Source organism: Camelus ferus, chromosome 34 (genome assembly GCF_009834535.1).
Source record: "Camelus ferus isolate YT-003-E chromosome 34, BCGSAC_Cfer_1.0, whole genome shotgun sequence".
Lineage (NCBI taxonomy): Eukaryota > Metazoa > Chordata > Mammalia > Artiodactyla > Camelidae > Camelus > Camelus ferus.
In genome coordinates, this window is record NC_045729.1 from 15,382,939 (window position 1) to 15,409,858 (window position 26,920).

A 26,920-nucleotide genomic window follows, 5' to 3' on the forward strand; every position below is an offset into this window, starting at 1 on the left:
TGGAGCATGTAGGTCCTCTAATTTCTCCCTGCCCGTCTCCTCTTTTCCATGTAGTCACCTAAGCCTCCTCTCTCCAGCTTTCCATAGCCTCAGATTTTCAGCAGCAGTTGGACTATGGTGTCTATTTCTCTTCTAACACATCGTTTGAAAGTCATGGTACTCTCTATATCCTAGTAATGTCAAAGACACAAGTCATAGATGTTATTATTTGTTCTCTTTGACTTTATGCTCTCTTTGGAAGGATTCTTGAGAAGACTTAGAATCAGGCAGCAACTGTTTTCCTCCAAACCTGGGAGTTCTAGCATTCTATTCACAATGAATTATCTGTACTCCGGGCCTTGGAGTAATCCACAGATCTCTGGGCAGCTCTTTTTTTACATGTGATCCTAAATCCTGTGCCAAAACAAAAAATTTCTGTGAATGTGATGTTGACCACATAAAACAAAACTGAAGGCTTCCTCTTCTGGAATGAGTTGACTCAAAGGTGTTGGATTAAGTACAATGGCTGCTAAGAAAAGAACAAGAGTAAATGTTTATCACACAAACACTGCCAATTTTGCAATTATAAGAAGAGTGCTTAAAATAACTGGGAACTATGTAATTTTTCCCATAGGTGTATAATCTGCTTCCAAATACAGAACTCTATGGTTATCTCTATCATGGTCTCAACCTGGATGATGGCAAGCTAGACCCTTGCATTCCTCAGAAGGATATGTTTTACAACGGCTTGTATTATACACCTGTAAGCAACCATGGGGATGGAGACGCCTACAATATTGTCAGGGTAAGATCATTTAAGATTTTAAAAATTATTTCATCTCCATTGTAATTCTAGTATTCATAACACAGATCTATATTTTATAATGTTCTTTTCTTCCTGTTATTTGATATCAGTGTCAGAAATCTGCTTATAGAGCACTCAGAAACCATCTTATAAAAAAAAAGATAGTGATTTTTGTTGACTTTTCTCTCTTTGGCTGCAAATAAATTATACGGTGGCTGAAATTACAAACCTTCCTGTTAGAAGTCATGAGACGGTTTTTGATTTACTGCAATGAATTTTATGCAGAAATCATCAAATTAAGAGGCTCAAATACAGAGTGTGCTCCATCTACACCTGGGCTATCAATTAAATAGGCTGAGGCTTCCACAAAAAGATCTGTGTAACTGAAGTCACAGGTATCAAAGAGAGGACTATAGAACCAGACGGACTTTGGTTCAAGTCCAAGCTCTCCAATTTACTCACTGTGTGTTTGTGTGCATGTCTGTGTATGTGGTTTTTTTTTTAATGTTAATGAGGGTGATGATAATATCTCATAAATATTTTTCCTTAAAATTAAATGGAGACTGATATAAGAACACTTTGCAAAATCCTAGCATGTGATAAAGGCGAGATAAATCACAGTAATTATCATTCTTCTCCAAGTTAGAGATTCTCTGTACATCGTAGAGGTGACTTGACCTCTCGGGGCCCAGAGCCTTTTGCCAGCACAGGTGATGTGAATAGTTACCATCTATTTTTTTTATGACAATATGGTCGATAGGCCTTTTTCAGGTCTTGCATGCAAGGAATGCCCAACTTGTCTTTTGCTCTTTGTTTCTTTGAAGGATATGGGTCTGAAAGTCTTTACCAATCTCCATCACCGGAAACCAGAAGTATGTCTGACGGAGCGAGGGGAGCCCTTCCTTAGGCCACTGTATCTAAACTTGGGAGGTTATGAACCCATGTACAGTGCCCCGTCCAGAATCGCATGTGGGTAATCTAGAATTTTGTGTGTGAGAGGTGGCTAAAAGGAGCCATGAAATTGGGTGTATTTGGTATAAAAGTATAAAAAAATCAGGACTTTTACATGTGAATTATGTCCTATTTTTGGCTACAAGGAGATATCCTGCAGTTGAATCAAGTAGAATAAGACAGGTGAAAATGGTTTTGGCTAAAAGGGAAAACTAGCTTCAGATATGAGAGAAAGTTCATTTTTGTCTGTAGAACGCAGTGGCAGCAATGTGCAGGAGCAGGGGATGTGCGGCAGTGTGTGAGGACAGTCACCAGGAGTGAGTAAGACACAGAGAGTGAGATGTCCTGATGCGGCCCTCGTACATATATTCTGTGTAGATCGTGGTACACAGAGTTCAAGGCAGAGGGCATTTTGATTCTTAGCCAAATAGGTGGCATCAGAGAAGTTGGTTCAAATACCAGCCCATTTCCTGTTGGAAGGACCGTAGGCATAAAACTCAGCCATGGCCTTAGATGCACAAGATAATTAAGTCAACTTCCAATATGGAAACTTAGGGGAGCAAAATGAAAACAGGTCATCAAAACAGAACCAAAATCAAAGCTGTCTTTGAGATCGGAAGATACTTGAATGACATCCCTTAAATCTCTCTGGCCTATCATTGAGGTGAACCCAGTAATGGAAGTGGGACTGGTCCTGGAGTGGTTACCTGAAAGTCCACTCGAGAGAAACGAAGGGCCTGACAGTGTTATACAAGAGCAGCCACAGTGAGAATTCAGGGGGCCGGTGAAGTCCTGAGGCTGAAGTCACCTCTAAGTGCTCGTCACAATGTTGAAGCTATCTACCTTTCTGCTACTAGATTCAGCCAGATTTAGTAAGCCGTCTCAGAAACCTCTGAACTTCTTCATAGCTGAATAAAATGTGCTGAAGCCCAAAGTTATTCATTTCAGTCTCTTCTTTCTTCAGTTATTGATTTATTAATTCACTCAACAAACATTCTCTAAGGTCAGGCACTGAGCTTTGTATTGTAAACACAGTGGCTTCATCTCTGCTTTCCTGGAATTTTAGTCTAACAGGGAAGCATAATTAAATAGGTCATTCCAAAGACCCGAGAAGAGCACATTAAACAGAAGTAATACGAGAAGAAGAGACAAATTTCTCAACTATGTCCTCTTGGAAGAAGTAGCGTCTATACTAAGACCTGAAAGTTGAACGATAATGTGCCCCCAGAAAGGGTTCAAAGAGCATTCCAGGCAGAAAGGGAAGTGCTATGAAAGGAAAGCTAAGACACTAAAAGCATTTCAGAAAGGCAGAAGGCATGGTTAAAGGACAAAATTAAAGAGAGCTAAAGCAGCAGGGATAAGCAGAGATCACACTGGACCTTGCATGGCACTTAGAGAGCTTGGAGTTCATTCTAATGCCAAGTTTCAAGCAGACAATCTAATATGTGTTTTTCAAAGAGCTAGCTGGCTGCTCTGTGGAAAAAGAGATTGGGGTTTGGGCTGTTTAAGACTGTCTGTAATGAAATGTTATAAAAGCTAGTAATTAAGTTGAAAGATGGTGGGGCTTGGACTCCTACAGAGAGGCCGTGGAAACAAACATGGATAGATTTGTGAGCTGTTCTTATTTGGTTGTTTATGACAGGAAATGCAGGGTGGAGGGGGGCGGGTCAAGGACAACTCTTGAGTTTCTGATCTGGGAAAGTGGATGGATTTGGTACTTTGCATGGAGTTGGGAAATCCTGGAGGGAAACAGGAGGAAGATATAATGCTTTTGGAACAGTTTCACTTGAAACGCCTGTGAAGCAACCAAAGATCCATGGGCACAGGGGTGTTGCAGGCACACATCTGGATCTCAGAAGAGAGGTCCGGGTGGGAGACACAGGCTAGGAGATGTCAGCATAAATACTGTCACAAAACCACTCATGAGGATATCGGTGTGGAGACAGTGCCCAGTAAGACAAAGAGAACCTAAAACAGAGCTCTTAGGAACAAGTCAAGGACGAGGAGGCTACATCCTCAAACACGAATAGCGAAACAGGAATGGCAGAATAGAAGAAAAGGAAGCTAGAAGGATGGAGTGTTACAGAGATTAACAATAGTGACTGCTTTGAAAAGGACGCTGATTAAGAACGCCAAATGTAGCCTAGAGGCCAAGGAAAGAAAAAAAAAAAAGCATTGTTCAGAAATTAGCAATATTAATGTCATTAGAAACTTTAGTGAAGGAGTTGGCAGATACCGAATTGCTGTCTGGCAGATGCCAGAATATCAGATGAGAAACTCCATTCAGTGAACAGACATTACTTTCCCCAAATTATGCTGCAGAGGAGCAATATCTGGTGGTGGTTTTTTAGGGATGTGTTTGTTTCTTTAATAGCAGGAGAGATTCAAGCATCAAAATGCTGACACCTAGACTGAGAAGCATATTCATGGGCAGTGAGCCCCAGGAGCAATCTGTGTGGCTTCATACTAAGCAGGTGTGGTTAAAGATGTAACTTACAGGTGTATGTCATTGAAACACATATTTTCATTCTCTCTCTTTTCTCTTAGCTGGTGAAGTCATAAAGGAGAATCCTGACTATGTAGAACAGGCTATAATTGAAACAGTAAGAACAAACTTCCCAGAAACATGGATTTGGGACCTTGTCAGTGTTGGGTAAGCATTTAATAGTTTTCTTTCCCATCTGTCATTATTTCTTTTTTTTTTTGGTTGTTTATAATACCATTCACTTGTATATACTGACAATATATTTTATTTTTTCTCTAGTATTGTTTCTAGTCTATTAATTTCATCCAGATAGCTGTAAGCTGCCTCAATTTTTCAAAAATAATGTGGTGTTTAAAGAAATGTGACCTTTGAGGGGAGAGGGTATAGCTCAGTGGTAGTGCTGGGTTCAATTCCCAGTGCCTCCATCAGAATAAATAAACAAATGAATAAACCTAATTACCTCTCCCCCGCAAAAAATGAAATAAAACAAAATAGATAAACAACAAGGTCCTACTGTATAGCACAGGGAACTATATTCAATAGCTTGTAATAGCCTATAATGAAAAATAATAGGCATGACTGAATCACTATGCTGTACACCAGAAACTAACACAACATTGTAAATCAACTATACTTTGATAGAAAAAAAAAAAGAAATGTAACTTTTTTGGATGATTTTTATTTTTATTTATTTTTAACTTTTTTATTGAGTTATAATCATTTTACAATGTTGTGTCAAGAAACGTGACCTTTTTAAGATTCAATTTTACAGAAATCCAGCTCTCAAGATATTTCTCTAATGCCCTGTGCAAACACTATCGCTCATTTTTTAACCTTTGGTTCATACTTTTTTGTTTGCTCTGCACTAAATGTAGGTTCCTGGATTAGACCAAAAAATGCATTTTTCCAATAATCTCTCTCTGTAGTTCCTTAGGTTCAGCAAATCTTTCATTCGTCATCCCTGATACCATTACCCAGTGGGAGGCCAGCGGCTTCTGTGTGAATGGTGAGGCTGGGTTTGGCATTGCCTCAGTGGTTGCTCTGGAAGTCTCTCAGCCTTTCTTTGTTGAAATGACCTTACCCTTCTCAGTTGTTCGAAACGAGCAATCTGACTTGATCGTCAGTGTCTTCAACTACCTGAATACATGTGTTGAGGTAAGTTATTCCGTTTGATCTGGAGTCAAAAATCTAACAAGCTCAAAAGATTCCTCAAATATTGCCATACTCTTTCTATTCTCAAATGTAAAATGGTGCTGTCAAGTGATAAGCCTGGTTTCCATTTCCCCAAACAAAAATGGTGGCTTTAATTCACAGCAGTGACTTAAATACTGCTTTAAGAATTGTCGCTCCACGCTGTGTGTTCTACTGTATTTATCATCCGGTGAGAAGAGGCATTTGGTATCTTCTATTTTTGATAACCTGAAGCAAAATAGATAAAGCAGAAACTTCCTCGAGGTGGGAGGAGGAGTCTGTAGCTTACCACCCTTAATGTCATGACTGTTATTTTAGATTTTTGTTCAACTGGAAATGTCTCAGGATTTTGAGGCAGATCTCAGCACCCCTAAAGACCACGGCAGTGAGATTATCCAAGCTGGGGAGAAGAAGACATACATCTGGACTCTCACACCTGCGGAGCTGGGTAAGTAAGCCGCTGTGGGTCTGTGCCAGCCTCTCTTGGAAAACCAGCCTACTTTTCCTGCCTCTGTTTATCTTCCTTAAATCCTCTATACAAAAATCATTTTATCCCTCACATTTTTAATTTCTCCATTTTAAAAATTTCTCATTTTTTTAGACTCTCCGTTAAAAAGCCTATCTGTATCATCTAATTTCTCTTTGCTCATGCTAGTGTGGAGCAAACCCACCGTTCATCTGTATAAAAGCATGTGATTGAAATACAATATAAATGCTAATTTGAGGGGAGGATATAGCTCAGAGGTAGAGTGCTTGCTTAGCATGCACGAGGTCCTGGGTTCGATCCCTAGTATCTCCATTAAAAATAATAATAAATATATTCTTTGTTTGTTTTTACATTTTTAAAATGAGTTATAGTCATTTTACAACGTTGTGTCACATTCCAGCATAGAGCACAATTTTTCAGTTATACATGAACATACATATATTCATTGTCACATATTTTTTTCTCTGGCTTTGAAGGCTATTTTTTTCTCTTATAATTTCTTGAGTTCTAATCAGGTAAATGAATCACTCATTTAATATAAGGAATCTTGAAACAGGTAAAACACAACATACATATTACCTCCAGGCAGGAGAAAGAGTGAGTTATTTTGATCCAGGCAAAAGTAGGGTAGAATTCAGTTCATCTGATTCAAGAGATGATTCACAGGCTCTAATCATTTCCCTTTACAGAAGGGACCGATGGCAGATTTAACTTCTATTTGGCAATGTTTTTCAGGTAAAGTGAATATCACTGTAGTAGCTGAGTCCAGACAAAGTAGTGCTTGCCCAAAAGATGCAACTGAGCAGCAGATTCTAAACTGGAAAGACACTGTGGTCAGAAGTTTGTTGGTAGAGGTATGTGTCTGCAGAATTATCAAGCTCTTCCGGGGACAAAATAGAGATTATCTATTAAGTTAAATATGAAAGGACATCCTTCTTGAAGAGACTTACTGAATGGACCATACTTACTATTGACACAAGACATGTCATTTTAAATAAATGAAGGAGAAATAAAATTCATCCTTTCTTTAATTAATACCTGACCCAGGATAGAAAAACTTAGCACTTGAAACAGGCCTGTGATTTTTTTTTTTTTTTTTTTTTGCTCCTGACTCATGATGCTTCCTGTGCACCTAATCCTCTTCCCTCTCTTTAACTGACTATCACATCCAAGAGACAAATCTGTTTGTCCCACATGCCTGTGTCGTTCTCATCCTCTGCGAAAAGAGTCAGTCCTTGTCAGTGGTGCATTTGCACCTCACCTCTTGGCATGTTTCTGCTCCGCATGATGCTTTTGTTTGTCCACTGGAGAAGCTGGACAAGATCAGAGAAGTTGAGGGTGTCCCGCTAAGACACTAAAGTTATCTCTGTCCTGCAAAGCACTGTGGGAACACGGGGCTTACCATGGGTGTTGGTAACATGCAGTGACTTCCAGAGACCAACTGAAGGGGACAATGAATGGGTCTTTTCCCAAGGACAACCATGTGCCAGCCGTGCCCTTGTGAGCTGATGCTTGAATGCTTTTCCTTCAGGGAAAGATGACCCAGACTCATTAGCCTGTTCTTTTTGTTTACTCTTTGACAGCCTGAAGGGGTTGAAAAGGAAGTGACTCAAAGTTTCCTTATCTGCACTGAAGGTAAGAGGATGTTTTAAGTGGTCCAGTTAGTCCTAAAGAAAATTTATGCACAGGTTAGTTTATTTCCTTTCCTTCCACTTTAGTCCACTTGCCATACTGAGGACCTCAGTGATTTCATTCCAAATATTTAGTAGAGGAATTATTCTATTTCAGACCCTATCTTCATTGTATAATTTCAGCCAAAAAAAAAAGGATATTTACAAGATTTTTTTGTTTAGTTCACCCATGACATTGATCTGCCTCAGCCTATTTCTCCCATCTTGTATATTTTTGACTCCTCTTATCATGTGAATGTGGCACAATTTTGAACAATAGAAAGTCAAGATTATGCTCAAATAGCATTTAATATAACCTGTGCTTCTGTACTCTTTTGGTGAAACAACCATGGGTTAATTACTGCCCTTGAAATAGCCTGTTTTATGGGCTCACAAGTATTGCTTTATCTGGTTGATGATGATTTGATTTTTTTGTATTGAAGTATAGTCAGTTTACAATGCTGTGTCAATTTCTGGTGTACAGCATAATAGTTCAGTCATACATATACATACATATATTCATTTTCATATTCTTTTTCATTATAGGTTACTACAAGATACTGAATATAGATAGCTCCCTGTGCCATACAGTATAAATTTGTTGTTTATCTATTTTATATGCAGTAGTTAGTATCTGCAAATCTCAAACTTCCAATTTATCCCTCCCCACCCTCTTCTCCCTAACCTGGAAACCATAAGTTTGTTTTCTATGTCTGTAAGTCTGTTTCTGTTTTGTCTCTCTTTTTTTAGATTCCACATATAAGTGATTTCATATGGTATTTTTCTCTTTCAGGCTTATTTCACTTAGAATGATAATCTTTAGGTTCATCCATGTTGCTGCAAATGGTGTTAGTTTATTCTTTTTCAGGGCTGAGTAGTATTCCATTGTATATATGTACCACATCTTTATCCTGTCAGATGATGCTTCAATTTTAATGCCTAATAGGATTCTCCAAGCTTTATCTTTTGTATGTCAGAATCAGTAGTTTTTTTACATTTTTTTCATACATAGTTTAGGCACTAAACTAATGAAGAGGAGAGATCATTCTGTAATACACAGATTTATATGCCATTTTCTGAATGTATTATTATTCCAAACTCAACCAAAACCTCAAGTTTACGCCTTGTAAAATAAAAATAAATATTGGAATATATTTCCTAGTATGTTTGTCCCACAAATCTGCTGCTGTAGTTTATAAAAGGAAGCCATAACATTATTGATATTTTCTTTTTAGGCACCAAAGCCTCTAGGCAAGTAGATTTGGATTTGCCAAACAATGTCGTGGAAGGATCAGCCAGGGCCTTTTTCACCATTGTGGGTAAGTTGGTTTAATTTTTCATTTCACAATGATTTGAGTATTGTGATGGAGGTGGTCACAAACAAAAAAAAAATCCTTCAAACAAAAGGATAGGAAGATTTTCTTAAGCTATCAGTGGGAGGGAATTATTGGTGAGGACGATTTCTTCAGCTTGGTGCTGCAGAACCGTTGTCAAATCCGTGTCCCTAGGAAACACTTATTCTGCTGAATGACAGCTGGCATTTAGAAAACAAAGGTTCTGCTATAGCCCGTTCATCTAAAATATTAAATTTCCCTTTGGAGAATCAGAATACATTTTGCTGTTAAAGATGCTGCGAATTTCCTCAGTAAGAACAGAAGCCTGTTTTGCAAATGTCAGGCTTCTTTGTTATTAACACTTTGTGAGACGGGATGGATAACAGTTTATAGTTTATAGGGTCATTTTCTCAAAAAACAAGCAAGCAGGCAAACAGGCAAACAAACACACTTTCTTAACTCCCCCTCCCTTGGGGAATAGAAGATTTTAGAAATGTTTTTCATACCACAAACCTTGAACTTCACTCTTCCTTCCTATCTCCTCTTTAGAATTACGTCATGAAAACTTTCCTTGTGTCTACTTTTTAGGCTCAGTTTTCAATGTTTCTTCCTTCCTCTGTGCCTCTTTTTATCTACCATCATCAGTGCTGAGGTGCCACGTGTAAGCAGTAGTAACTTGCTGCTTTTTGTATTTTTAGGGGATGTTCTAGGACTTGCAGTGCAGAACCTGGAGAATCTTCTCCAAATGCCCTCTGGAGGCGGAGAGCAGAACATTGCCCTGCTGGCATCTGACACGTACATCCTTGACTATCTGCAATCTACTGAACAATTGACAGAGGAAGTTAAATCCAAAGCTATCTCTTTCTTATCTAATGGTGAGAAGATTTAAGTAATTTCTGCCCATAATAGGTGAAATAAATTGTTACTAATATCAAGATGTCATAAAGCTGTTATTATTATTTCATGGTGAAAACCTATGTGAACTGAGGTATTCTGAGTCCTGGCTATGTTGTGGGGTTTGGGGGGTTTGGGTTTTTTTGGCATTCAGTATCTGCGTGGTTATTTAGCTTCACAATTTAGACCTTTAATGTTTCAAATTATGAGCTCAGTTTTTTTTTTTTTACTGCCTCATATTTTGCTGACCTACCTTATTTGTTGTTGTTGTTACTAATATTAGCTATAAATGGTTCATTTATCAACTCTGTATTTGTTTGCTCAGTTGTGTTGCATTGCAATGAAGTGACTGGATTTGTATTTAGAAAAAGAGTGTATAAACCTTGTAAATGAGATATATCAGGAAAAGTTCAGTAGTATAATTTTTTTTTCAGAAAGATAGGGTAAAATAACCTTAAGGAAAAGATTAAGCAATTAGTAATAGTAGACAATTATTGAGCTAGACACAGTCACATGTAATATCTTATTTGTCATTCACACCCTATAAGGTAGAAGTTATTTTTTCTCCCAATGGATGGAGAACCTGAGTTTCAGAAATTAAAACTGAAATGATTGTCTTAGTAAATTCTGTTTTGTCTAACACCAACACACAGGGCTTGCACGACACCACTCTTTCTCTTCTCATTTTCTTAGATTAAAAAATAACTTCCTGCAATGTTGCATTTTAGGTTATCAAAGGCAACTGTCTTTCAAAAACCCTGATGGTTCTTATAATGTGTTTTGGCGGAGGAATCAGGAAGGAAGCCTATGGTGAGAGACGGAAATTTTATTTTAATACAGGATAATAAAACAGGAGTGATCTGCGGAGGTCTTGTGAGGTGTGAGGGGCCTTGAGGTTGGTGGGGATTTGAAAGGGACGTGGGTTTCAAAGTGAATTTATAGAAGTGAGTCAGAGAAAACTAAAACATTTGATTATTCCCATTTTGACGCAACAATGTACCTACAGTCTCACAGATGTTCGCTGTAGAGTCTGGTCATTTAATGACTGACCCCACCCACACTCTCACAGCTACTGGAAAATGGTACATCTTAAAACACACCTCTCAGTCTCATGTAGATGCAGGAGAGTAAACCCAGAAGGCCCCAAAGCATCTAATTACACCCACTCTTTATTTATGCATGGATCATCCAATGGACTCTAGAGCAAGAAATCTGTATGTAAACATGCTGGAAATCACATGCTCTTATTTTCACGTATTGCTGTTCATCACATTTTACTGAACCGAAGGAAAGAGCCCGCTATCTATAAAGATTGGTTACCATCAGTATCAGTAGCTGCATCCACGTCCATCACCCAGAGGCAGCAAGGGTGCTGGACCTGCTGGGTTGCTGACATCATTTCTTTCTTATCCAACTTCCCTCCAATGGGGGATTTGCATTACAGGCTCAGTGCCCTGACCTTCAAGACATTAAAGGGGATGGAGAAATACATTTTCATTGATGAACAAGTTCAAAAAGAGACCCTGATCTGGCTTTCAAGCAAACAGAAAGTAGACGGCTGCTTTCAGAGCGATGGCAAGCTTTTCAACAACGCCTGGGAGGTGAGAGATGAACACAGGTCTGCTTTCCTTGCTCCTTTGCACCGCCTGCTTTCCCTGCCTCTGGCCTGCACAACCGGGAACCTGAGTATCTTTCTGGTGAATGTCACCCTTTCGGAGTCTGCTGTTGTCGTAGGCTTGTGACGCGGAGGACAGCGGCATCATTCTTGCTGCGTGCGTGTTACCCTCAGCCGAGGTACAGCTCTCCTGGAATCTACTGTTTGCTTTACTGTGTTTAGTCTTTTCAGAGAACCAGTCTCCTTCAGTAGATAAGCTGGAAATGGGAGAAGGGGAGAGACAAAGAACCTACAGAGAAAACATTCATAAATTTGGAGCCAAACAATATGTCGGGGAGGGGCTTGAGTAGGATATTTATTCCTCTTTAAGGTGGCAAGAAAGCTCAGGGAGGGTGGCCGGTCATTTCTATAATTTCAATAAAGCATTCATCCAATACCTCCTCAAGTCGAAGCCTGAAGGTCTCGCTTGCCCCAGGTCAAAAGGCAAATGAAACGAAGCAGGTCCTTGACAGCATCCACTCTTCCCTCTTCCTGTCCATGTTTGGGTAAATCACTTGCCATCCTCCCTTGCTTCTGATTTCCTTGCTCTGCAGACAGCTGTCTACCTCCATCCCGTTTCCTGTGTCCTTTATTCCCCCAACCTTTGTATTCCTCCATCATGGTATCTGGCATGCCCTGATACGCCTGACGTACCCTGGCTCTTTCCTCTGTGTCGTCCTTCATACTTACCGCTCCCCTTCTCGGAATGTGGGATGTAAAGCTAATCCATTTCAAAATATGAACCAAGAGCAACCCTGGAGAGTATTTAATTTTGATGTAAATTGTTTTCCAATGGCTTTGCTATTACACAATGTGGGAAAATGTCTTTACTCCACACCTCTTCGTCACCACGGCAGGACCTGGATGGAGAAGAGCTCTTGTTCCTATGGAAAGAGATGAGAATACTTCATGTTCGCTTCTAAAACATCTTCTCCACATCTTGTTCTTTATTGGATTCATTACTGATCACTGCCTGCCTGTCTGATCTTACTCGATCCTTTTTCCAGAATTTTGTATGTGTGGGTTTGAATTGGGAGGGAGTGAGTAGGGAAAAATAAAACCTTACACTGCAGAGGCATGGGGATACAACTTGCTATTATCCAAGTGGGCTTTGGGTCCCCCCATCTTATTTTCCTGTCCACCATCTGTGCTTACGTGCACCGTGAAAGCTGACCTCCTCAGAAATGTTCCTTCTCTGAAGAAGAGAGCGATCGCCTTTTGCTTAAAAGGATAAAATGAGAGGTTTACACTAGATCATTGGATCCCAAATGCCATCTGAATGCTATTTGCATCCATTTCAGAGGGGACCCATTAAAATTCATTTCCCTATGTCTTATTCCTGATTTTTTCAACTAGAAAAAGTTCTTGTGTGAATACCAATTTATTTCACGTGTGAGTTCCCCCAGGGATTTCTACCCACAATCAGTCTGCAAACAACGCAACTTGTAAGTGTTTTTCTAATTTTACATGGTAAGAATCCAGGAAACTTCACTATTGCTACCGCCTAGGACACTTTTCCAGGGATGTTCAGGAAGCTTCACAGCAACCTTCTGTTCCATCCCATCAGAAATTCTTTGCTTGCTTTTCCAAATTAATTCCAAATAGTGTAAAACAGAGTCCTGTGAATTGCTTGGGGTCCATGCTGAATACCAGGCCACATAAGTATGATTACGTATGTCATTAAGTATCCTTGACATTAATTGTATTTTTTTTTCTCATTATTACTTTGGATCTTGATGGATTCTTGCTCGGATAGCATTGTTACTGAACATTTAATTTAAAATTACTCATGTTCAGGTGGTTTTATGAAGAATGGTATTTGTTCCAAGGCTTCTTTTGTGTCTAGTTTCATTGCAGAAGAGTGGCTGTTCTTTTGTACCCTGCTGTCCTGTGTGACTCACTGCTCCTTTGTGTTTAGGTTGGAGACAAAGAGGATGTCTTCCTCACCGCGTATGTCGTGGGTGCATTCCTTGAAGCTGGGCTCAGTTCCACCGTATGGATTTCCATTGTCTTTCAGTTTCAGTCATTAGACCATGGATGCAGAGTGACTTGAAATTCTTTGGACTGGAAACATCAAGAGAACATTGAGTTCATTACCGTTCTTTAAAGCAGTGCTCCTCAAAGGTTTTTGAGTCATGGAAACCTTTGATGAACACGATTGAGTTTTCCCTAGGGAAGGTACACACATGCACACATACACAATTTCATCCCATTTCACAGTCACCTGCCTTCTGAAGTTCAGCCACTACTTTCAGATGAAGAACTCTCGTTCCAAGTATGACCATAACCTAGTATTCTGTCTGTCTAACCAGTTCAGTATGTAAATGTGTTCAACTGAAGTGTGGTTCACTTTGGTGGCCTCTCAATCCAGAGGTCCAATGATCTGATCGCAAAATCTGTGCTTGAAATAAATTACTAGGAATTTTCAGGGTCATTGTTATGTCTCAAAAATCATCTTTGGAAACATAAGCCTCTCTTTTAGGCATTAGGGTAAAATCTCTTACGTCTAAAAATAAATTGGTATGTTTTGCCACATAGAAAACATTTGTGTTATTAACTCAAATATGTCTGATCAGATGTAGAGACATCCATTTTCATATGACTTAAATGTTATTTCTCAAATACTAATAATCCATTAAAATTCATTTTGATGATGTTTATAAAGTATAATGTATAGGTATGTAAATGAACGGATTTGTATGTAAAATATATTTCAAGGGTATATTATATACATTATAAGGAATATTCATTTAAATATTCAGCAAGCTCATAAAGTGTTCAAATAGTATTTTAAAATACATTATTCTTCTTCACAACTAGTTTCCTGCTCTACGAAGCGGGCTTTTTTGCCTCGAGGAGGCCTTGGAAAATGGGGTCACGAATGGCTATATCCATGCGGTTCTAGCTTATGCTTTTGCATTAGCTGGAAGAGAGAAGCCAGTAGAATCCTTACTCCAGACCCTGGATCAATCTGCTACAAAACTAAGTACGTATTATTCACGTTTGCTCACGTGACCTTGAGAATAAAGTGATGAAACGTACTGAGCCATCCCATGTGCACCCTGTCTCCCCTAGTACGTTTCTATTTCCCTGATGGAATCTCCGCGTGGCCCTTTATTTTGAAAGAACACTACATCTTTTCTATGTCCCTCTTCCTCTTTTCTGCGAGTTCCTTGTGAAATGAGTGGAGCAAAGAAAATCCAGCGTAGTGACCAGAGATAATAAAAGTTGCTTGTGAAACTTAATCGCACCCAGTTTTTTTTTTTTTAATTGAAGTGCAGTCAGTTACAATGCGTCAGTTTCTGGTGTACAGCACAGTGTCCCAGTCACGCATATACATACATATATTCGTTTTCATTTTCTACTTTTGACCTTAGGAAGTCGCTATTTGAAGCAGTGTTTGTTGTCTTGTGCTCCTGTAAAAAAATACTAGGGATCTGGGTGGCTTAAACAACAGAAAGTTCTTCTTTCATGGTTCTGGAGGCTAAAATTCCAAGATCTAGGTCTCAGCAGGTGTGCTTTCTTCTGAGGCCCCTCTCCTTGCTTCGCAGATGTCCGTCTTCTCCCTCCGTCTTCACAGGGGTTCTTTTCCATGTGCATGCGTTCCCAGTGTCCCTTTTAAGTGTCCAAATTTCCTCTTCTGATGGGGACACCTATCAGTCATATTGGCTCAGAGCCCGTCACATGGCCTCCTGTTAACTTAATCTCCTCTTTAAAGGCGTCTCCAAATGCAGTCACATTCTGAGGTTCTGAGGATTAGGGTTTAAATACGTGAATTTTGAGGGGCACAATTCAGCCCATCACAGAGGCAAAGCATAAGGCTGGCATCGTTCTTCTGTGTAATCAGCTTTCTTTATAGGGACTATGTGAAAATTCTCCCTTTTTCTCAGATAACATGATATACTGGGAAAGAGCAAAGAGACGCAAGACAGAAGCATCTCCGTTCTTTATTCCCTGGGCACCTTCTGCTGAGACTGAGAAGACTTGCTATGTGCTGTTGGCTGTCATTTCCCAGAAAACTCCTGACCTGACCTACGCCAGTAAGATCGTGCAGTGGCTCGCCCAACAGATGAGTCCTCAAGGAGGCTTCTCGTACCCCCAGGTGACTGGGATGGACCCGGTATTAACACAGTATGCTCAGTGCAAAAGGTGCCACTCTGCCATAATCTAGATAGCAAAGGTAGTCGTGGACAGTGCCTTCTGAGATGAAGAATATTTGCTATTACAAGTCTTATTTTATTTTGTCAACAATTATTTACTGGGCAGTTCTTGGACATCAGGAACTCTACCAGGAATTCTTTATATACCAATGAGTAAGATAAGGCCCCTTTTCAGGGAGTTGATGCCTGATTTATATCTCCATTTACACAGTTAAAAATAGAATGTAAGTCTAGAAAAGAATGTTGTTATAAGTACCAGAGATCTGATGAAAAGTTAAGTAATTGAAGACCCTGTGGTCAAACTACGTATCAACTAAGAAAAAATATTTAATACAAAGAAATGCAGTTTTATGCCCACAAGGAAAATCTTCACTTCCTTTCTGGCTTTCCCTTTTTCAGTCTTAGTTTCTGAGTAAAACCATATGTCAGTTGGATCTCCCAACATCCTTTCTGGATTCTGACTTTCTATCTTTGAAGACAGTTGGGCATAAGCATTATCTGAGGCATAATAATATGAATAATATATTCTTTATCATTCCTGAATAATATAACACCTTAATTTTTAGAAAAGATTTGGCACTATTTTCAACAACAGAGATTATAAATTTTTTTAAAAAACTAAAATCTAATTAAGGTTTGTTGCAGAAAACCAAATGGCAACACCCAGCACAAGCAAATCTGTTTCCTATTGTTTAGGATGCTCCTTCTTGGTTTTCTGTTGACCCGTCATAGGAGTACTTCTATGGACTGATTTGAAGTTCATGGCCAAATGATGACTAACATTGCACCATAACAGAGCTTTGATTGATGTCTGTACTGTTCTGTGCAGGACACTGCCGTCTGTCTTCTTGCCATAACCCGCTACATGAAGTTAACCTTTTCTAATGGGCAAAACACAGTCACCTTTAGCAGTGACGAATCCAGTAAGGTTTTCCAGGTTAACGGTGACAACCGCTTACTGGTCCAACTTTCAGAACTAACAGAAGCACACGGACAACACACAGTAGATGTGGAAGGACAAGGCTGTACCTTTATCCAGGTAATAGACCTCTTCCAGTGAAGGAGATGGATGTTTGCCAGTTTTTAAAAAAAAAGGGTCAGACTGTCTGTTCAGTTATATATGAAGTACTGTCTTACCAGTTTGCATATTTCCATGGTTCCTCTTTCTCTCATTGGTATCTTCTACTCAATAGCTGAAGACACAAGTTATTTTGTAAAGAACTACTCTTAAGGATAATTGGGTAACTGAGAACTTTCTCAAGGAATGTGACAGAAAGTATTCCGATATTTTTATTAAATTACATTGTTAAAGATTCTTGTATCTTCTGAAAACTGAATGATTGCAGTTAGCCTTATTCCCTATGGTAAAGATGTAAAATAAAGTCATTAATAATGGAAATAAGAGAAATAAGTTGTTCAGTTTTTACTACAGGGTAAACGGATGGATTTCCTTACACTTTGCCATCCTTTCTAGGCTACCCTGAGGTATAATGTGCTACTGCCTAAGAAGGAATCAGGATTTTCCCTTTCCTTGGAAATGGTAAAGAAAAACTCTTCTGATGTATTCCAGAGTAATTTTGATCTGACGGTAACTCTCAAGTAAGTGTCCCATTTTGATATCAACTCTCAGGTTAGAGAGAAAGTAATATATCAAAAAAGAATTATTTGAAACAGTAGCAAAGTAACAAAATATCAAAAACATTCATTCAAAAAGATACATGCACAACAATGTTCATAGCAGCATTATTTACAACTGAGCAGATATGGAAGCAACCTAAATGGCCATCAGCAGATGAATGGATAAAGAAGATGTGGTACACACACACACACACACACACACACACACACACACAATAGAATACCACTCAGCCATAAAAAAAGAATAAAATTTTGCCATTTGCAGCAACATGGATGAACTTGGAGGACATTATGCTGAGTGAAATAAGTCAGAGAAAGACAAATACCATATGATATCACTTATATGAGAAATCTAAAAATTGCAACAAACTAGTGATTATAACAAAAAAGAAGCAGACTCACAGACATAGAGAACAAACTAGTGGTTACCAATGGGGAGGTGCGAGGCGGGACAATATGGTGGTGGGGCAGTGGGAGGTACAAACTATAGGGTGTGAGAGAGGCCAAGGATGTGTTATACCACATGGGGAATATGGCCCATATTTTGTAATAACTGTAAATGCAAAGTAACTTAAAAATTGTATACAATTTTTTTAATTAAATTAGCAGATGCATATGACTCTATATAAAATAGATAACCTACTGTATAGCACAGAGAACTATATTCAATTTCTTATAATAACATATAATGGAAAAGAATTGGAAAAGAAAATAGATACATGTATGTACATGTATAACTGGATCACTTTGCTGTAAAATTTAAAAATTTTTTAAATATATACATAAGATGATAATCATGAGTTCACATGTTGATGGTGAAATGTCTACAGCATAATCACTTTGTTGCTCTCAGTGCATGCACAGTTTAGCACATCTTAAATGAAATCAAAGGTGGAATTAATCAAATGTAATTCATACTGTATGCAAGTGTCATATGAAAACTTCTGCCACACTGATACTGCAGCAATAGCTCCCACCTTTTTGTATGAAAGTACTGACAGTTTTGGACAATGAAGGTATGGTTTTTCCTTCTAAAAACGAACACAGGTGGACCCAATAGGAGAAAACATATAAACACTTATTTAATTAGAACTGTACAGAGCAAAGTTTTAGATTTTTGTTTTTCAGAGTAGAAAACCTAAGTAATTCTCTTGAGTTAAAATATAACTTTTAAATGCCAAAAAGTTTTAACTTTGGTTCGTCTGTGGAAAAACACTGAATAAAACTAGTTTGGGGGATTTTTCTGGGGATTTCCAAATGAAAACCCATTAAACACTAGCACTAAGGTAAGAACTTAATGCACCGTGGAGTTCTTAACTTCATGCCCCAACCATCTTATCCAGAGTTGGGGGTGTAACCCAGAAGATATCTTGGGGACATGTCTACTGTATGATTCTGCCAACATCCTGCTTTCTAAACAAAGATCTCTTAAGTGTTGTACAAAGCTAAGGCCAACATAATAAGTACATGTAACATAAGTTTAAAAGTTTTGTTTGTAAGTTCTGACTCTGATGCCACAGGTAACCTTAAAAGCAGGATTTGGGGAGATTCTAGGTCCAGATCATTCATTCTTTACCCAACTTATGTTGCTTTGAATCATCTCATCCACGATCAGCCTAGTTGTACCTGATCCCAGGTGTGTTAGAATGACCGTCTTCAGAGTTTCCTCTCCAGCTTTTGTGTCTCCTCCAGTCTTGTAACCAATTGGTATCTATGTACTCACAACCCTTCCCATAAGATTAAGTCACTCTTCTGAAATGTCTAAGCTAGTGTTTTGTTTTTAAATTTCAGGTATACTGGAATTCGCAATAACTCCAACATGGTCCTTGTTGATGTAAAAATGCTATCAGGGTTTACTCCAGTCACGTCGTCCACTGAGGAGGTAAAGAGCAGAGCCCACTCCTGCAGCGCAGAAAGAGCAGCGATGTGTGGATGAAACAATTGGTTGGCAAAACCAAGCCACGGAATTCTTCATTTCAACAAACTTATTCCAAGTTCACATTCACATTTTCGCTGAAACACAGGAAGGATGGGTTCTTTTCTTTTTTTTTTTTTAATTGCAGTTTAGTCAGTTTACAATGTTGTGTCAATGTCTGGTGTACAGCATAATGTTTTTAAAGGTTTTTTTTTTAATTTAGTGGAAGTACTGGGGGTTGAACCCAGGACCTCATACATGCTAAGCACACACTCTACCATTGAACTATACTCACCCCCCAAGGATGGATTCTTAACTTGGAGCAATTATTTCCCATAGTTCATAACCTATTTTTTTAAATTTAGTTCCCACTTGTTCTTATGAAAACCTCCTGGCACAAGGGAACATTCCATAAAATAAATTCCTAACAACTGGTTAAATAAAAAGCATGAAACATTCAGTTCTGGAATGGTACTCTTTAACGTCTTTCCCTTTCTGCCAATTTCTTTAAAGCTTGAAAATAATGGCCAAGTAATGAAAAGTGAAGTCAAGAATGACCACATTCTTTTCTACTTGGAAAATGTAAGTTGACAGTAATTCTTTACTCCATGGCTTTCTTTTTCTTCTGAGGGTAATTGGATGCTTCTATGTCTTATAGCAATACATGACAAGGTTTGTCAAAAAAAAAATGGGACATTAAAGTTGATCAGTGTTCTTCTGTCCCACTCATCATCTTCTCTGTGTTAATTCTTATGCTATTTCACATATGCCTTGGCTATCTGACTATGTCACCCTGAAGTTTAGAAACATTATTTCCATGTTTTTCATTCCTCACAGCATCTACCATAGTCTGGTCAAAGAGTAGATGTATAATTCTGTTAGAGTCTGATTTGAACTCCAGTGGAGGCTGGCGTGAGTTTTAGGGTCATTTTTTCATGTGTACATCATTAACATTCACATAAATGCCCACAGTATTCTACTGCTTTCAACTAAATTTCTTGCACACCAATATAATCAGCAAAATTTTAAATTTCATACATACAATTTAATGTCACCTAACTCATCATTTTGATGTTACATAAGATCATAGTACCCTGAATTTATTTAATTGGGTAGATCATGAACATCTGGAAATAATTTGCTCAGTGGTTTTCTTTTTGGAAGATCTGCTCTGATGTACTTATAATTTGTGTCTTTATAGGTTTTTGGAACAGCAATGAGTTTCACCTTCTCTGTTGAGCAAATCAACCGTGTATCCAACATTCAGCCAGCTCCAGTCATGGTCTATGATTATTATGAAAAAGGTAGGCAAACAACAGCCGTGCCCTCAGATATCTGTATAAGAGCCTAAAAAGAAACCTGGTTTCACTTTATGCATTGATTTTTTTTCACTCCATGATATAACTAACTGCTGACTGGGCCACTTTTCTATTTACTAGTGTTTTTCAACAGCTAGAATTCTTTTGGAGGGGATTGCCAAGATGGCAGAGTAGAAGGACGCATAGCTCATCCTCTGCCATGAATACACCAAAAACTACACGTACAGACCAAACAATTTGCACAGAATACCTAGAATCCTTTAGATATAATGCAAAGGAGCCCCCTTTAATTTGAAATGCAACCCGCTAAGCTCCCAGGTCTTGTTGTTGTTGATGCCAAGACATCATTTCATGCTACCTCTATGGACTTTAATTTGAGAAGGGGAGTGAGCAATATTCTGAAACGTTATAGGAAAATCTTGATTAGGTTCCAAAACAATGACTACAATGTGGTTAAGATTATAAAAATTCCCCCTGGAAAGTCAGTGCTATTAGTTTCTTGTTGAATCTCATGCACAGTTTATCAAGAAGCCTTTGAATTCTGGTTCTGTCATTTACTAACTGAATGTACTTCATCAAGCGCCTAAAACTTTAATAGGATGTTCCTGGAATTAGAAAATAGAAGTGATTGACTCTCTTGCAAAATTATTGGAAAGATTAGATCTAGTGTATTTATATTATCTGACATAATCTGGCTGTGGAAAAGTGGAGATTTAATAAGGATGAACTTTCCTCTTATTTTCCAGATGAATATGCCCTTGCTTCTTACAACATCAACAGTGTTTCAGTGTCCCAGTGAGACAAAACAAAGCACGAGAGAAGGTAAGGGAATTACATACATCCTAGATGGTTAAAACGTATCTGGTAAGAAAATGAAGATAAAACAATAGACAAGCAAAGACAGGCCTCTGGCACTTCACAAAGTCTGTAAAACTATGTGCATTAGATAAGTGCTCTGATAGGATAGCCATTAAAATTTTTATTAATGTCTTTTAAAGAGCTTTAAAGAATTTTCAGCTATATATGTGCCTCTTATGAATGCTTCATTTAAAAAAAATCTCATTTTTGTTTTATAAATTAATAGGCTATTAAATATGTACATACATATTTTATATACATCATGTAAATGTTCATGTGAATGTGAATGTATTCGTGCATGTTTGTATTTATCTACATCTATATATTTATTTACATATACAAACACATTTATTTACTGTTTAAACTATGCTTTTAAATCTCAGGTAGGAAACTATTTACTTTGAACAAACTCATTCTCCTTTATCAAACCTGGAAGAAAACCATGGACCACCTCACTTCCTGAACCGTCTGCAATCTGCTATGACCTCTAATCAGACTTGGTTTATTATTCCATTAAATGCTGTGATTTTGCATCTGAGTCTGTGATTTTTCTTTTCTTTTTTCAGTGCGTCATTCACAATTTTCATCCCAGAAAACTCAGGACTTTGTTTGATAGCAACTCTAGTAATTTGCTTTATTACTGTCAATTCTGAATTCAAGTTTTCAGACATTATGGGGTACAGAATATGGAATCCTCCAACATCCAGAGAAAGAGAGAAAGAAAGGCAGGGTGGCCGAGGGTGGGAGGATTGCGTTGAAGCGGACTTCAATGTAAACCCAATGAAATTAAAAAAAAAAAATCTACCTAACACAAAATACACAGACCCTTCTCAATAAAATATCATCAAAACTGGGGGACAGGGAGAGTATACTTAGAAAGTCTCCACCAACTTCAATACAGGCTGCTGACTCTGCTGAGACTGCTGCTCCAGACACGAAAAAGCTAGAGATAAATCCTCCAGTTATGGAGTTAAAAAAAAAAAAAAAAGGATTGCAGCAACACGGATGCTCCTGGAGAATGTCATTCTAAGTGAAGTAAGCCAGAAAGAGAAAGAAAAATACCATATGAGATCGCTCATATGTGGAATCTAAAAAACAAATAAACAAACAAACAAACAAAGCATAAATACAAAACAGAAATAGACTCACAGACATAGAATACAAACTTGTGGTTGCCAAGGGGGCGGGGGGTGGGAAGAGATAGACTGGGATTTCAGAATTGTAGAATAGATAAACAAGATTATACTGTATAGCACAGGGAAATATACACAAGATCTTATGGGAGCTCACAGAGAAAGGAATGTGACAATGAATATATACATGTTCATGTATAACTGAAAAATTGTGCTCTACACTGGAATTTGACACATTGTATAATGATTATAAATCAATAAAAAATGTTTTAAAAAAAAAGGAAACAGTGTTCTAGACTCTCTCAGTATTCAAAAAATTAAAAATAAAGTGTTTTAGGGGGAGGGGATGGCCCAGTGGTAGAGCGCATGCTTAGCATGCACAAGGTCCTGGGTTCAATCCCCAGCACCTGCAGTTAAATAAGTTAAACAAACAAACAAACAATACTAACTACCTCCCCTCAAAAAAAAAAAAAAGAATAAATTGTTTTAAAAATTTGCTGGAAAACAAGCCACGGGAAAACAAGCCGCACCTAAATTTCCATGAGCTTAAAATATTACGTTCACACTTACTTTCTTAAAACACACATGCTTGCTTTGTTATAATGTTTCACGCAGTAGATGACCTATAATGCGTTTTATGCTAAAGAAAATTTGTGGTGAGCAATCCTGAGACTGACCCTAAGGGCCCGAAGGAGGGCAGGTATTTGCTTAGGGAGAAACAACAGATGGTCCAGGAAAGCCAGAGCATCCATTAACAGAATTTTGTTCTGGCAGGAAAGCATGCGGTTAAGCCCAGGGGAAATATTTGCTATCTAGAGATGTTCCGGAGGTGATAACAGGATTGACTTAGAAATTCTGCACACCCCGAGGAGGGTGATTGTTCCTGGAAGGAAGAGGCCTGAAATTAATCAGTTCATCAGCAAGCAGAACTTGGTGCTTACTGCATGGAATATCTAAAGCCTCTCCTCTTTGATCGCAGTTTTTCCTGGGCTGTATACTCCTAATAAATATGATGTTGACCAGGTTTTCGGGACTGTGGATCCACGAGATCTTGAGTCCCCTGGTCCCATCTTTGCTCTTTACTTTGTCTCTTTGTTTCTTAAGTCTTGCGTCATCCGCCCTCAGACATGGTCCTAAGCTGCAATAGACGCAACAAAAATTAACTTTTTTAAAAAATAGAGTTTTAATAGACGATAGTTAGGCTTATTTATTCTGTGGTTTCCCTGCCCACTGTATACTGATAATACAGCCTAATTACAACGGGGCCCTAAATAACTGTGCATTTATTGAGTCGCCATGGATAAAGTGCTTGCACCAGCCCAATTCCTTCCCTGTGTTTTCCAATCTTTTCTTCTTATAGAACCTTCGACACCTCCTTTTTAATGTTCTTCTAGATTACTAATCCCAGGGAAGTCATTCGGAGAGGGGCCAGTACAGGTGCCTGGCCGGCACAAATCTCCCATCGCTCACAGTAAAGCTCTTCATGACTAGAACTTTGGGGGGGGGGGTGATATTTATTATAATATCCCAACTGCTCTCTGCCTGTGAGACTCGGTCTGCATCTGCTGGCCACAAGATTCCAGAAATTTTTATAAATTGCCATGACAACTTCGATGCCAAAATCAAAACAAGTTTACAGAAACCTTATTATTTTCAGTGCCGGTAATTCCGAAAAGGACACAGTGAGCTTGCTCCCCTCCGACACAGCCCCACCCTGGGTCTGAAGGGAGAAGACAGAGGAGAATAGCTTAGCCTCAGCTGCATGAGGTATCTGCCTGCTGTTGTTCAGAATTCTCCCGAACAGGTTCTGCGGAGGGAAGGGCAAGTTTTCATTTGTCACACAATTTGTGGTAAATGCCTGGCGCATTCTCCCTATGCCCTTTAGCCTTTATCTAAGAAGAAACAGTTCCATAACATTGACTGTCATACAAGGTAATACCACTCTCATCAAAGTGATTATAATCGAAGTTGCAAAATAATTAGAATTCCTTCCAGAAGTTTCCAATTTTTCTAATATTAAAAATTATAAATACTACCCAAGGAACTATACCTTGAAGAAAGTGAAGCTTGAAAGGTAAGAAAGACATAAGACAGAAGAGAAGACATACTCCGAACTTGACTTTGGAACTTGGAATATACCTTCACTAAGACTGGAAACAATTTACTTTTTCTCCTTTTTGTTTTTACTTTTCCCCGATATGTATTACCTACTAACTTTTTAAGAATAAATATTGCCTATATAATCTTCAATTATTTTTCATTGTAGACAAAGTTATCTGGATATAAAGTGTCTTTGCATAGTAAATGTATGAATAACGAGATAAAAGCACAAACTATCTGTTAATATTACTACAATATATTCAATATACACACAGACTTGGACTTATGGCCTATGTATATTTTATCTTGATAATTACTGGACACATTTTCTTGATTTCATAAAGGATAATGCTGATATTTTGAAAGTATTTTCCATAAAAGGCTCCCCAAAATGCATTTTTTGACTGGAGCAATGATTTTGAAATTAAGAATATTGATTTAGGTTTTATTTTGGACCTCTTCTTAGTAGGAACTGTAAGGAGGCCTTATTCCAAATTAGACTGTTATAGTTCATGATGAAATATTATCTGTACTTTATCATATGAGGAAATGTACACTGGAGTGTATGTGAATAGAAGAAAGGGGATTTTCCATATGCTAGAAGCGTTTCACAAATTTTGCTGATGGAAAATCCAAGCCATCATTTTCTCAACTTTCTCCACATCCTTAACTTTACTAATGAAATCCTTCTTTATTGGTAAACGGTGAAATCTTTTCCCACCTTAGAAGGAGATTTCCTCATGTAATGGACAGACTCGGAAACACCTGGTCCACATTCTCTATGGAAATAACATTCTTATTCATAGGATTTACCCCAAAACCTTGTGTATGTCCGTGTCCTTGTGTACAGATATATTTCTGTTGTTGATACCATTTCCCATTTAAATTTCACATTTAAAAAGTAAGATGACTTTTACCAAATTTTGAGGATGTGTGAAGGAGGTATATGCCTGTGCACGCATGGCGAGTATGATTTATGCACTGCATTTTAATTAATAAAAATACTCTAAGTGTAAACACATGACTGTTTGAAATTTCTCCAAATATTAAGTCACTATGTTAGGGTCACACCTTGGAGTGAGTATTAAGACAAAGGGGAAAGAAATTCCAAGGAATCAGTAATGGACAGACATGGAGAGAAGACATGGAGACATTGCTTTTGAGAAGGTATAACCTAAATGTTCACCAGACTGAAACTGTCTCCCATCTGTGATGTAGAGATTAAAGGCATGAAGACATAGTCTTAGTCAAGTGACCGGAGACAATTTTGTTTAGAAGCACGCAGCACCAGTCTGTCTTTTTAGAAAGGAGTGGGTGAAAATACAAAAAGAAAATATAAACTAACACTTCATTAAGTTCACCAGACCCTGAATACCAGATGACTGGCTTTAGTCCTTGCTGATTGTCTGGAATGTGCAGCTGTGCAAAGCCAGCAGGCTTTGTTGGTTGGAAAGATGCATCTTTCTGCATCCAAAAAAAAAAAAAAAGTGCCTGAATCTTGGACAAAAAGAAAGCACCCCACAAAATGGGTGTCCGCTTTAAAAGTCTGGGGATCCAGAGTGCTTACTTCATTGTGGTATAAATATACATACAATGGAATCGTATTCAGCCAAAAAAGAAGGAAATCCTGCCATCTGTGACAACATGGATGGACCTTGAGGATATTCAGCTAAGTGAAAAAAGTCAGACAGAGAAAAACAAATATTGTGTGATCTCACTTATCTTTGGAATCAAAAAAAAAAAAAAGCCAAAGTCCTAGGAAAAGGGACCCACTGGGGAAGGGACATCGGACGAAAGCAGTCGAAAGGTAAAAACTTCCAGTCATAAGAGAAATAAGCACTAGAGATGTAACATACAACATGACGACTGTTAACACTGCTGTGTGGTACGTTTGAAAGTTAAGAGTAAATACTGAGAGTTCGCATCACAAATTAAAAAACCTGTTTTTCTTTCTTTTTTTTTTTTTTTGTATCTATATCGTATCATAGAGTTTAACTGCACTTACTGTGGTAATAATTTTTCAATATTTGTAACCTCAGAAAAGTAATGAAGGGAGAACACGAAGTAAGAAAAAAAAGACTAATAAATATTCTGTTGCATTCTTTCCAAGGGGCAGTGGGTTCCAGCTTGCCTTATGTTTACGTAAGTGACTGTCTATCTCCACTTCAAGGGAATCACCTAAGAATATCTTCAAGATGGCATCTTTTGCTGAACAAACTAGTGAATAAGTGGCCTTGCAGGGGTGGGAAGGGATAAGTTGGGAGTTCGAGATTTGCAGATATTAACCACTATATATAAAATAGATAAACAATAAGTTTCTACTGTAGAGCACAGGGAACTATATTCA

The 26,920-nt window shown here is 38.2% G+C and overlaps 1 protein-coding gene across 1 annotated transcript in view; it reads left to right on the forward strand.

Annotated features, from left to right (window-relative positions):
* LOC102515984 (ovostatin homolog 2-like) overlaps positions 1–21,878 on the forward strand; it is a 40,478-nt gene extending 18,600 nt beyond the window's left edge. Inside the window, exons 16-36 of the mRNA XM_032473322.1 lie at positions 614–784; positions 1,609–1,753; positions 4,283–4,388; positions 5,147–5,375; positions 5,730–5,859; positions 6,634–6,752; positions 7,482–7,533; positions 8,804–8,887; positions 9,601–9,777; positions 10,525–10,606; positions 11,241–11,397; positions 13,369–13,443; positions 14,271–14,436; positions 15,341–15,552; positions 16,440–16,649; positions 17,085–17,209; positions 19,040–19,130; positions 19,677–19,745; positions 20,365–20,467; positions 21,229–21,304; positions 21,724–21,878. Coding sequence (XP_032329213.1) covers positions 614–784; positions 1,609–1,753; positions 4,283–4,388; positions 5,147–5,375; positions 5,730–5,859; positions 6,634–6,752; positions 7,482–7,533; positions 8,804–8,887; positions 9,601–9,777; positions 10,525–10,606; positions 11,241–11,397; positions 13,369–13,443; positions 14,271–14,436; positions 15,341–15,552; positions 16,440–16,649; positions 17,085–17,209; positions 19,040–19,130; positions 19,677–19,745; positions 20,365–20,467; positions 21,229–21,281 — 2,556 coding nt within the window. The 3' untranslated portion in view covers positions 21,282–21,304; positions 21,724–21,878. The remainder of the gene's footprint in view (positions 1–613; positions 785–1,608; positions 1,754–4,282; positions 4,389–5,146; positions 5,376–5,729; positions 5,860–6,633; positions 6,753–7,481; positions 7,534–8,803; positions 8,888–9,600; positions 9,778–10,524; positions 10,607–11,240; positions 11,398–13,368; positions 13,444–14,270; positions 14,437–15,340; positions 15,553–16,439; positions 16,650–17,084; positions 17,210–19,039; positions 19,131–19,676; positions 19,746–20,364; positions 20,468–21,228; positions 21,305–21,723) is intronic.
* Positions 21,879–26,920: the final 5,042 nt, after the last annotated feature.